The sequence below is a fragment of the Engystomops pustulosus genome, chromosome 4 (assembly GCF_040894005.1).
Source record: "Engystomops pustulosus chromosome 4, aEngPut4.maternal, whole genome shotgun sequence".
Classification (NCBI taxonomy): Eukaryota; Metazoa; Chordata; class Amphibia; order Anura; family Leptodactylidae; genus Engystomops; species Engystomops pustulosus.
Genome location: NC_092414.1, coordinates 167,482,474 through 167,494,604, shown reverse-complemented (window position 1 = coordinate 167,494,604; position 12,131 = coordinate 167,482,474). Strand labels below are relative to the sequence as shown.

The 12,131-nt window shown below is 41.8% G+C and overlaps 1 protein-coding gene across 3 annotated transcripts; it reads left to right on the top strand.

The window, feature by feature from the left end:
- The first annotated feature begins 1,254 nt into the window (after positions 1–1,254).
- On the top strand, positions 1,255–9,823 carry LOC140127626 (interferon-stimulated gene 20 kDa protein-like). Of its 3 annotated transcripts, XM_072148514.1 has the most exons (5): positions 1,255–1,431; positions 2,494–2,547; positions 3,451–3,990; positions 6,115–6,315; positions 8,806–9,823. In XM_072148514.1, the coding sequence occupies exons 3-5, from the start codon at positions 3,454–3,456 to the stop codon at positions 8,959–8,961; spliced, it is 894 nt and encodes a 297-aa protein (XP_072004615.1). In that variant the 5' UTR covers positions 1,255–1,431; positions 2,494–2,547; positions 3,451–3,453; the 3' UTR covers positions 8,962–9,823. The 3 variants fall into 3 exon arrangements, with proteins under 3 accessions (XP_072004615.1, XP_072004614.1, XP_072004616.1); XM_072148513.1 differs by lacking the exon at positions 2,494–2,547 and having other exon boundaries at positions 1,257–1,431; XM_072148515.1 differs by lacking the exons at positions 1,255–1,431; positions 2,494–2,547 and adding an exon at positions 1,560–1,711.
- The last annotated feature ends 2,308 nt before the right edge of the window (positions 9,824–12,131 follow it).

Sequence of the window (12,131 nt, the reverse complement as noted above, 5' to 3'; positions counted from 1 at the left end):
CTATATAATACACGACAACACAAAAGCATACATATTTGAGATCACCATGTGTGTATTAACCCCTTATGACCGACACTAGTTTTCAGCTCAATGACCAGACTTGATTTTTCAAATCTGACAAGTCTCATGATAATTGGTTATAACTTCGGAACGCTTTAACATATCCGGGTGATTTTGAGATTGTTTTCTCGTGACGCATTGTACTTCATGTTAGTTGTAAAATTTAAGTGATAAGTTTTGCGTTTAGGTCTGAAAAAAAGTGAAAATTTGGCAAAAGTTTGTAAAAATGTTTCATTTTCCAAGTTTGAAATGTTCTGCTTTCCAAACAGGAAGTAAAACTACCCAAAAAGTTTGATAATTAACATTTACAGAATATCTGCTTTATGTATCATCTCATTTTTCTAGGATGTTATGAGGCGCAGAAGTTTAGGTGCGATTTTTCTCATTTTCATGAAAATCCCCAAAACTCACATTTTGGAGGGACAACTCAGCTTCCAAGTGACTTTGAAAGGCCTAAATAATAGTTATTGGGGGACATATAAAAGTAAAAACACAGAAAATATTAACAAATATTCATAAAAATACATTTACATTTCCCAATACAATAAAACCAATCCCCCGCTACACTACAAAATAAAATTAAAAAAAAAAAAATAAACACATCGCCATAGTCGCTCCATTTGCCCATGATTATACATACTATATATCAAAACGACTGAAAGAAAAGGAATTCCTCAGCAATGTTCATTTTGAGTTGATTTGAAAATAAAAAAAATATATATATAACACTATAAATTGCCAAAAAAGCCCCTTTTCCGCTTTTAGACAATAATAAACCTAAAAAAAAAAAAATCTCTACACTTTTATTACCTTTTAAATATGTCCAGAAAAAAATGGTGCAAACATTTTTAAGTTTGCACGCAAAAAAAAAGTTATGGTCCTCATCCTGCCATGACAAAAACCGCCCTGGTCATACTGTCTAAAAATGTAAAGAAACATCTGCAGCGTTATGTCAGTAGTTTATCATTTTCTCAACAACAGTAAAAGCGCACTATTACATTGTTTAGTGACGCGGTTTTGCCTGTGTACATAGGTGTAAGTGAGGGCATCAGACCCTTACTATGATCCCAGCCACAAGTGGTGACGTCACCCGCACCCTGCTCCTAGCGCGCCACAAGCATGACGAATGGCTTGTGGTGACGTCAAACAACACGTGGTGCGGGTGCAGCACCTATAGGCTGCCGGTGTGGTGACGCCACCCGCTTCTATTTCCTGCTTTCCGAATAGCCATTCAAAAAAAACATGGCTGGGCGGGATTTCTAGGAACTAGCCAATCAGAGCGATGAACCGGGGAACATGTCCAGGCATAGTACGGGGAGCCGGCAGTGTGACACGTGGTGCAGTCTCTCTGTGTCCGGCGCTCGGTGACAGGTAAGTGAGAGGATGAGGGCGCAATATAAGCCACAGGGATGTCTGGCTTCCGGGTGTACACGAACAGTTACACATCCGATGCTTGTCCGGTCACATAGTAGGAGCCGGATAGAAATCTGTATGCGATAAGGTGGTCTCTAAACACGTGTTCACACTGGCCGATGTGCGATTATTTGCGGCAGTGCTCAGCAGCTGTTCTGTCTCCCATGGTCTGGCCAGTGTAAGCACAGGCATATCAGCCACACTCCAGTGGTTTCAGCCATTTATTCTATTGCATCAGGTGATGTAATAATAGTAATACTTCTCATCCCTGATACCACATCTCTCCTGAGCCTGGAGTATGAAGCCCTGCATCCAGCCATTACTTCCAGGGGGGTCATGGAGCCCCCTAAAGGCAATAAGTAGCCTTCTCAGCCTGGGGTGATAAAGGAAGTGACATCCCATGGCTGGAGCAGGTGCCAGGAAACCCCCGTTAAGGCTGCATTTGTGAGATTGTGAATGAGCCGGCTTCTTTGCATGAACAAGGGGAGTCGGCTTCCTGCAGTGAGCTGATGGCTCACTTAATCCCGCCCCTAAACAGCTAACCATGCCTCCTTTAACCTGATTATAGGTTATAATACCTGATTATAATCCAGCACACTAAGGCTGGCGGCACACATGGCGTTTTTAACCCGTTTCTAAAAACGTATGCCTTCTTTTTTACAGGTTTTACCAATTATGTTAATTAAAACTGGTCAAAAACGCATGTGTTTTTTAGCGGGCTGCTTAAAAGCGGCCCAAAAACTGGCATTTGCATAAAAAAATAGTTGTAAGTTGTACATTTTCTGGCACCCTGACAGAATCTCCTGTGTAGTCCCAGGGAGGAGCTCCTTGGTGACTCAGCTCTTGGCCCCCACCGTTTGCTCCTGTACAGCTCCTTCCTTGACCACTGATGTCATCTCACCAGGCTGTGAACTCTGTGAAGGACCAGGAGTTAGGAGCTGTACAGGAGCACAAAGGTGGGGGCCAAGAGCTGAGGAGTCTAGAGCACAGTTCAGGGACGTGTTGTTTTTTTAAATGCAGCCAAACCAAAGCCCAACCCCTGGGACTACACAGAGGATTCGGTCAGGGTGCAAGGTAAGTTATAACACACAATGTTATTGAAATATGTTATGAAATATGAAATACTTGCTTGTCTCTGCCACTGAGTTGCTGATTTACCTCTGCATCCTGGGTATTGTAGGCTGAGAACCTGGACTAAGTGTTTTCTTAAAGGACACCTGTCATCAGGTCTCTGCCACTTGTCCTGTCACTACTACCTGTTAGAGCAGCTCACAAGGATCCATCCCAGCCTTTATCTAGTTATTTCATACATTATTCATTGTAAAATCATCTATTCTTTATCATGTAAATGAGGCTGATCACATGGTTAGAGGCAGTGATGTCACCCCTGTTCCCCCTCCCCTCTCCTCCCCCTGCTCATGTCTGTGTGTAATGTATAGTAAAGCATGGCTAGTGTGAGTGCTGTACCTGCTGACATGCTGCATCCTCCTAATATACAGGTGAGAGACACAGACATCAGCTACACATGAATCTGACATGTTCTGCTGTAACATGGCTGCCTGGAGCTGCTGTATCTCTCCTATACACACACACATGCACACACAGGCTGCAGGGGGCGTGGCCACCAGCACCAGGAAGCACATCATTATACAGCCTCACATCATTATACAGGCTGTCAGTCATGCACTGGGGGTGTGGCTGTGCCTCCCACTCATGAATAGAGTGGACAGCTTGAATATGCTAATGCTTCATTGGACATTTCACAGGTCATTTGCATACAGCTTTAGGACCTCATTGCTTAGGTTTACAGGCATGTAGAGGGACAATGAAGGGATAGAGGCAATGCTCTCTAATGGCAGTTTATGAAAATAGATTTAGTTTAGGGGGGTTATTTTGCATGACGGGTTCTCTTTAAGTGAATTGTTTTCTGTATTATTAATTTATTTTTTATATATATTATTTTTCTGGCTTTTCTAGAAAATGGATTGCACAACTTCCTCTGATCCATTTCATGAGTTCTCCGGCTCCGTTGACTACTTAAAGGAATCAAAATTAAGACCTGTCCATAAACACAATGATAAGGAGTACGAGAAGCGCAGGCTGATCATGAAGATCAAGAGCTGCTTATCACATAAAGCATTTCAGAAGGAACGTAAGCTCCTGGAGAAGACCAAGTCTAAAGAACCTTCCGCCTCCCCTCCGAAATATTCTCCTGCTTGTGTTGGTGACAGTGGCTCGTCCGTGGCCGGCAGTTCACCACCAAGTCCAGTGTCTTTTCCTAGTCTTTCCCAGAAACCTAGGAATTACGTTGCTATTGATTGTGAAATGGTTGGTTGTGGTCCACGAGGGAAGATCAATGAGCTGGCGCGTTGCTCTATAGTTAACTACAAAGGAGAAACTATATATGATGAATACATTAAACCTGAGCAGCCGATAACATCCTACAGAACGCGGTGGAGCGGCATCACTCCAAAACACATGTTGAAAGCTGTTCCATTCAAGACGGCCCGGAAAGAGGTGAGCAGTATCAAAGGGAAATCACATTTATAATGCAACATTCCTTATTCTGTCAATCTACAAAATATTTGTAGATCCAGACTTAGAACATCGATCACAAACCCTTTTATCTGCCAAATAGAAATTGTTGTAAATGCTAGAAGATCCGGGTCACAATTGGGTTTCTGTTATGCCCTTACATTATATAATGTAAAAGAAACGAAACTGGGTTCCAAGTAGGGTTGCACTGATACCAGAATTTTGAGTGAGATCTGATACCCAGGAAAGTATTGCGATACTCGATGCCAATATGATACGTTCAAGAAAAGAATAAAATATTATCTGAATGTTTAAGGTGCAGTCACATGAGGCGACATGAGGTCTGGGGCGGGGCTCAGCCTGATCTCATTTGCATTTCTAATGAAACGCGTGTAACGCTCAATCGGTGTTTTGCCAGGAGGCTTTAGTGTTTTATCACAGTGTAGTACATGTGTTGGAAAGGTTCTTCTAGGAATGATAATATAAAATAGTATTCTAAATAGTATAATTTAGGGCTCATGTAGATGTCTGTGTGCTATCCTTTTTTTGCGGGTGGCAAACGGACCTACTGTTTCCTATGAGTCTGTTAACTTTTTGTTTGTTTTTTACGGATGTGCAGCATGCGTTATTAAGTCTTGCATGCAAACCCCATACATTTGCAAAAAGATGGATGTCACATTAATGACATCCATATGCAGAGTGTTTTTTTTTTTTTTCCTTCAAATGTTGCTAGGCAGCCAACTGGGCAGGGTAAGAAGTAGATCAGAAACCAATCAGCTTTTTTTTTTTGCATACTTGAAAAAAACAGATGGCGTACGGATACAATAGGGACTGGTCACAGACATCACCTCCGCATTTTTTGCAGGTGAGCAGCAGACACGCCCGTCTGAATGAGCCCTTATTTTTTTGTCTTAAACATTTATATTCATTTTATTGTATTATATACAAGGAGCCTGTGGAAGTCATTCAGTATCGCAAGTAACAGAAACCTGGTATTGAACCGTTTTGGCTTTGAAAGAATCGCAAAAGTGCAGAGATTTCAATGCATTGTGCAACTCTAGTTGGATGAGTAGCTTCCATCATGCTACCATTATATAAAAATAACGGTCGCCAAACGAGAAAATAAACTTAGGGTGCACTCACAAGTGGCTGTTAACGCATGCGTTTCAAAACACAGTGCAACAGCTGAAGAGAGATTTGCTTAATTAAATCGATTTTTAACATTTGCCTTTATAAAACACAACAGTTAACAAAATATTGGCACATGCATTAACAGCGTGTTAACATTTTGTAAATGCAAATGTTTAACATCTGTTTAATTAGGCAAATCTCTCTTCAGCTGTTGCATTGTGTTTTGAAACGCATGCGTTAAATGCCATGTGTGAATGCACCCTTATATGTTAGAGATGTCCATTTAATTATAGCAGAGGGCTTAGAGGTTGTTCTCGTCTCTGCATTCAATTTAATTTAATCTGCCATATATATACATTTCTTCAATTAGATGTTATTTAAAAAAAAATGTTCCTGTGTGAAGATAATTTCTCATAAATGTTGTCATATGGTCCCTTAGAAACAAGACTGTGGCCTTGGATACAACCACCTCTGCTGGAAGGATTGCACAAAGAAACAAAGTTTTTGTATATGAAATGAGAGTTACTGCAGGTCCCACAGCCGTCCTTGGTAATGATTGCTGAATCCAGGTGGTCTGGCAGGACTCTATAGCGCATGTGTGGCCATTGCTGCCAGAGTGCGAGGGTGGTCCTATCTGAGGAAGCTATCTCGTTTCTAAGGGACAACATGACTACATTTATGAGAAATTATCTTCACACAGGAACATTTTTTTTTTTATAACATCCAATTGAAGAAATGTGTGTGTATATAAATATATATCTGTATCTCAAATGAAATGTGAATGGCCAGATGGGAATACCCCTTTAAGTTCTGACAGTCCACTGTAGCACCAATGGTCAGCTTCAGGGTGTCAGACATATGGCAAACATCACACTCCTACAGTACAGGAGATCTGGCCAGAATTTGATAGTGTGCCTAATACACTACACCTATAAAATTATTGTATAATCCCGTTTTGTGTTTTTCCTCTTTTAGATCCTGAAACTTCTGAACTGTAAGATCGTGATTGGGCACGCAATACACAATGATTTCAAAGTTTTGAAATATTATCATCCTGAGAAACTCACTAGAGACACCATTAAAATCCGTCAACTCTACAAGAAGGCAGGATTACAAAGAAGACAGGAGGTTTCTTTAAAGAAATTTGCAGCAATTGTTCTGCGTAAACAAATACAGGTAAATTTGTATGAAACAAAAGAATGATGCCGCAGATGTAGCCGTAATTTACACAGTGTTCAATCGGAGTCTGCTCGCCTAGAAGGTGTTCCTTTACTCATCAATGTGGGGACTGAAGTAGAGGATCCTCCGGCCGCTTTCCCACAGGCCTTTTTCGTTGGAAACCGGCCGGAGGATCCTCGACTTCAGTCGCCGCATTGATGAGTAAAGGAACACCTGGGTCTCGGGAAATGTATATGGATTTCGTACAAAGAAACTGTTCCAGCTCTCGGTCGGTATGATAGAAGTCTTCCAAATGTTTTTTCAATAAAAGTACAACTATGATGTTATACAAAAAGAGAGCACACTTATTACAGACTAGCATTTGTACCACGATATTTGTACTTGTAATGAAGAAATGCATTGGTAAGACTTTTATCATACTGACCAACAGCTGGAACAGTTTGTTGGTTGGGAATCCAGAGCCATAATTTAGGTAGATTTGCTGCGTCTCGTAGAAGTGGCTGAGATGGCATCTGTCAGATATTTATGGTAGAGGCAGTCCCCAGGTTACGTACAAGATGGTTCCATAGGCTTATTCTTAAGTTGAATTTGTATGTAAGTCAAAGCTGTATATTTTATAATTGTACTTCCAGACAATTTTTTTTTTTACCCCAGTGACAATTAGAGTTTCACAATTTTTTGCTGTAGTGGGACCCAGGACTATCAATAAAGCTTCATTGTAGACACCTTACAGCTTATCATTACAGCCTCGGACTATAGTAACATCCAGAGAGATCACCAGAGGTCACAGCGGTCAGAGAGGTCCATCTTTAACTAGGGGCCGGCTGTTTTTAAGCAGGGAACTTCCTGTATATGCTTTAGATATGCTATAAAGCACAAGGAGGGTTTTACCATTAGAAGGCTACAGGATTCTGTACACGCAGCATTGTAGGCTCCTTATGTTTTGCATGATATATAGTGCTGTATGGACATATATCCAGATCCCTATGATTTTTTTTTCTACGCTCTTTTCTACAGTCATGGTCAAAAGTTTTGAGAATGACACAATATTATATTTTCACATGATCTGTTGCCCTCTGGTTTTTATATGTGTTTGTCAGATGTTTTTATCACATACAGAAATACAAGTGCAATTATATTATGAGGAACAAAAGCTTTTATTGACAGTTAGAATGAGTTACTGCAGCAAGTTAATATTTGTAGTGTTGACCCTTCTTCAGGACCTCTGCAATTCTCCCTGGCAGCTCTCAATCAACTTCTGGACCAAATTCTGACTGATAGCCGTCCATTCCATTGATTGACCACAAGTTCTCAATGGGATTAAGATCTGGGGAGTTTCCAGACCATGGACCCAAAAATCTCTATGTTTTGTTCCCTGAGCCATTTAGTTATCACCTTTGCTTTATGGCAAGGTGCTCCATCATGCTGGAAAGGGCATTGTTCATCACCAAACTGCTCATGGACGGTTGGGAGAAGTTGCTCTTGGAGGACATTCTGGTCCCATTCTTTATTCATGGATGTGTTTTTAGGCAAAACTGTGAGAGAGCCAATTCCCTTGGCTGAGAAACCACCCCACACATGAATGGTTGCAGGATGCTTTACAGTTGGCATGAGACAAGACTGGTGGTATCGCTCACCTTGTCTTCTCCAAACAAGCTGTTTTCCAGATGTTCCAAACAATCAGAAAGGGGATTCATCAGAGAAAATGACATTACCCCAGTCCTCAGCAGCCCACTCCCTATACATCTTGCAGAATATGGCTTCTTTGCTGGCCTCCTTCACACCAGGCCTTGCTCCAAGAGTCTCCGCAGTCTCACAGTGCATGCAGATGCACTCACACCTGCTTGACTGCCATTCCTGAGCAAGCTCTGCACTGACGGTAGCCACATCCCGAGCTGAAACACTTTTAAGAGACGGTCCTGGCGCTTGCTGGTCCTTCTTGGGCGCCCTGGAGCCTTTTTGGCAACAATGGAACCTCTCTCCTTGAATTCCTTGATGATGCGATAGATTGCACCTTAGTCAACAATCTCTCTAGCTGCGATACTCTTCCCTGTTAGGCCAGTTTTGTGCAGTTCAATGATGACTACACATGTTTCTTTAGAGATAACCATGGCTAACAGAAGAGAAAGTTTCCAGTGGTGTAATTCTTAATTATGATTGATCTCCAGCCCTGTCCTCATCAGCACCCACACCTGTGTTACTGGAGCAATCACTTAAACGATGTTAGATGCTTCTCTTAAGGCAGGACTGCAATGAAGTTGAAAAGTGTTTTGGGGGAAAAAGTTCATTTTCTAGGCAAATATTGACTTGGCCATTAATTGCTGTTAAGCTGATCACTCTTTATAACATTCTGGAGTATATGCAAATTGCCAGTATAAAACCTGATGCAATAGACTTTGTAAAAATTTATATTTGTGTCATTCTCAAAACTTCTGGCCATGACTTTACATTTATTTTTGCTGTATTATGATGAAATCTTTTTTTCAGGTTGGGCACAAGGGGCACTCATCCGTTGAAGATGCACAGACAACTATGGAGCTTTTTAAGTCGGTGGAGGACGAGCTAGAAGATGAGCAGTTGTCTCACAAGGAGTTCTTTCGTGATTTGTACTGGCCGACAGCTATTACTGATGAATACAAATGATTAAACGCTGCTATTGGCCTAAAATTGTAAAAAGTTTCCTATTGTTTTGTAACTTGATGTTTTAAATGGCTAATTAAAAAAAAATATATATATACCGTATTTTTTGCCCTATAGGGCGCACCGGACTGTAAGGCGCATTAGTCCGATGCGCCTTATATATGTAATAATTACATATATAAGGCGCATCGGACTATAAGGCGCGGGGTCCGGCGGCCGGGGGCGTGGCGGAGACCCGACGTGACGCGGCGACGGGGAACGCGGGGAAGGTGAGGGGGAGGTGGAGGTGGAGGAGGGCAGCGGACCATACTTACATAGGTCCCCGCTACCGGAGACAGCAGATCTCCCGCTGGAGATCTCCGGTAGCGGGGACCTATGTAAGTATGGTCCGCTGCCCTGTGCCCAGCGCCATACATAGGGCGCACCGGACTATAAGGCGCACTTTGGATTTCCACGGAAATCCAATGCTTTTAAGTGCGCCTTATAGTCCGGAAAATACGGTATATATTATACATCTTACCATAGAGCCAAAAACATGTAGATGTCTTGCCCACTTTCCATTAATATTACCTACATGTATAGATGATGGTTGAAACTACCCTCATACACCGGGATATTCTCATTCAGGACACCACCCTATTAGCTGTGTGCATACATTATATGTGACTGACCTCCCGGGCAATGCGTAGTATTTACACAAGTGACCAAGCTGTCCAATGTGAACTCTCTCAAAGACCACTAGTACTATGAACCTGGGGGAGACATCACATATTGCTGCTATAAAGCCAGTCATGAAATGTTTGCTTTGACCTGTTATTTATGCAAATAAAGAAACCAAATGACTATTAACATATTAAACTGGTGCTAACTAAACACGTTGTAGTCAATGCCTTTTTGTGTATGTAATGTTTAGTAATTCGGAGCAGATTTTCTGTGTTTGAGAAGCACACAAGTAAAAAAAGATAATATAAACAGAGCATTTGTCCCAACTTTCACTTTTAATGGATATTTATGAGCCTTCTTCATACAACCTTCACAGCTCCATGGCGGATATATCCTTCACGGAGCGTGAAGGGGTTAATTACATTGAAAGGGCTTTCTGAAGAAGAGAGCTCTTGACTTCAGTGTTAAAATCTCTGCCTCTTTGACTCTATACACCAATTCACATCTCACTTCAAAGTTTATTCTCTGGTTGATGCTTCTGCACTGGGTAGTGAAAAAAACATGATAAGCTGGTAGGCAACATATTGTGGCTCATTTACTATGGTTCCGCGGATCACACTATTGTCAGAATATCCTTCGATTTCCGATATGCAACGCATTAAGAAGGGTTTTCTGGTGCATGCCATTGGATTTTGGCGCATCGCGCCAGCTTTCATGCGACAGAAATCGGGGGCGTGGTCGTTGGACAACCCGACTAATTCGGACTAAGCGCAGGATTTATAATTTCAAATTGTGTCGCAAGACATGCACTCACATACAATGGGAAGAAGGTGAACTCTGGCAGACCCGAGCGGGGAAAGGACACATGCAAGATCTCGGGTGCACAATCTTAGTGAATCGCGGCAGACTTCATCCTCGTCAGACAGTGCACGTCGGGGATTGCACAGGGACCGGGTAAGTAAATATGCCCCATTGTAATGGTTTAATAGTTTCTGCTTGCAAGTTTCCTTTAAGTTATATATTCTGTTTTATGTTATAAGGTCTGCCCTGTTTGCCACTGTAGCTCATATTAAAATTATAGTGTTTCTCTGGTCTGACCGTAGGGCACTTAGGGCGGAATTTAACAGGGCTTCTGCGCCTGGACACTGGTGTAGAAACCCTAAAATAATCGCGGCATGGTGGCTGAGTGAGTAGCACTTCTGCCTTGCAGCACTGGGGTCCTGAGTTCAAATCCCACCCAGGTCAACATCTGGAAAGAGTTTGTATGTTCTCTCCGTGTTTGCGTGAGTTCCCTCCGGTTTCCTCCCACACTCCAAAAACATACTGGTAGGTTGTTTAGATTGTGAGCCCCATGGGGACAGGGACTGTTTGACATGCTTTGTGCAGCGCTGCGTTATCTGTGTGCGCTATATAAATAAAAGAATTATTATTACAAATGCTTGCTTATTGCTAGCACTTGTGATTATGTCCCCTTTACGCCACCTCCATGGGGCGTGGAGGGGTGCAGAAGTGGGTGTGACCAGTTTGGGTCGTTCCTTTCCCCGCTCCGGCACACTTGCAGCAGCCGTTAACTTTTCATATGTGAAAAATCACCAGCTGCGCTTATTTCTGCTCCAGGCTTATGATAGCTATCCCCCTTAGGGTATATTTTTTCTGTCAATTGTAACATCTATTCATAAGGACAGGACAATCCCTTATATACAACAGTGTCAGGTACATGAATTACACTTTATACCTTTCTGTGTCGTTCTCTGCCAGTGTCACCCCAATGTCATGAATTTCCCCCCCAATATAGTACACGTTTTATAATGTCTGTCTCCTTTTTTCAGCAAATTTAATAAAATTTGTAGTTAGTACTTTCACTAAACTGTTGTCCAAATCTGGCTTTTTCCTTGTGTATGTTATAGAGAAGGTCATTTGGTGCGATGAGACCAAAAACTTTTTGGTGGGAACTCCATTAGCCATATTTGGAGGAAGAAGTTCAACCCCAAGCATAGCGGTGGTAAAGGAGACAGGTTGACTTGCCATATTGAAGAGGGGATGGATTGTGCCATGTATTAGGAGATTCTTACCAACAATTTCCTACCTTCAGTAAAAGCCTTCAAGATCGTCTGGGTCTTCCAGTATGACAATGACCATAAACACACAGCCTGGGCAACGAGTGGCTCTGTAAGAAGTATTCCAAGTTCCTGGAGTGTAAACAAGGAAAAAACTCCAGCACATCGATGGTAATCCGTATAAAATAGTAGCTTTATTTCATCCACATAAAAATCTAGGCATCATAGACACAATAAAAAACTGACGCGTTTTGTCCTATCGGACTTAGTCATGCTATGTGCATGCTGTGTCCATGGATTTTTATGTGGATGAAATAAAGCTACTATTTTAAATGGATTACCATCAATGTGCTATTGCAAATGGTTTGGCAAATATGTCGCTATTAAAGGGGAAAAAAAAACTATACAAAAAATAGAATATACAAACAGATTAATAAGCTACAAATAAGCTTG

What these genes read in the sequence shown, in the direction of transcription:
- LOC140127626 (XM_072148514.1), top strand. Translation starts at nt 3,454, where the DNA reads ATGGATTGCACAACTTCCTCTGATCCATTTCATGAGTTCTCCGGCTCC. An exon ending in TCAAGACGGCCCGGAAAGAG is followed by an intron (nt 3,991 to 6,114) that starts GTGAGCAGTATC and finishes TTCCTCTTTTAG; the next exon opens with ATCCTGAAACTTCTGAACTG. An exon ending in TTCTGCGTAAACAAATACAG is followed by an intron (nt 6,316 to 8,805) that starts GTAAATTTGTAT and finishes TCTTTTTTTCAG; the next exon opens with GTTGGGCACAAGGGGCACTC.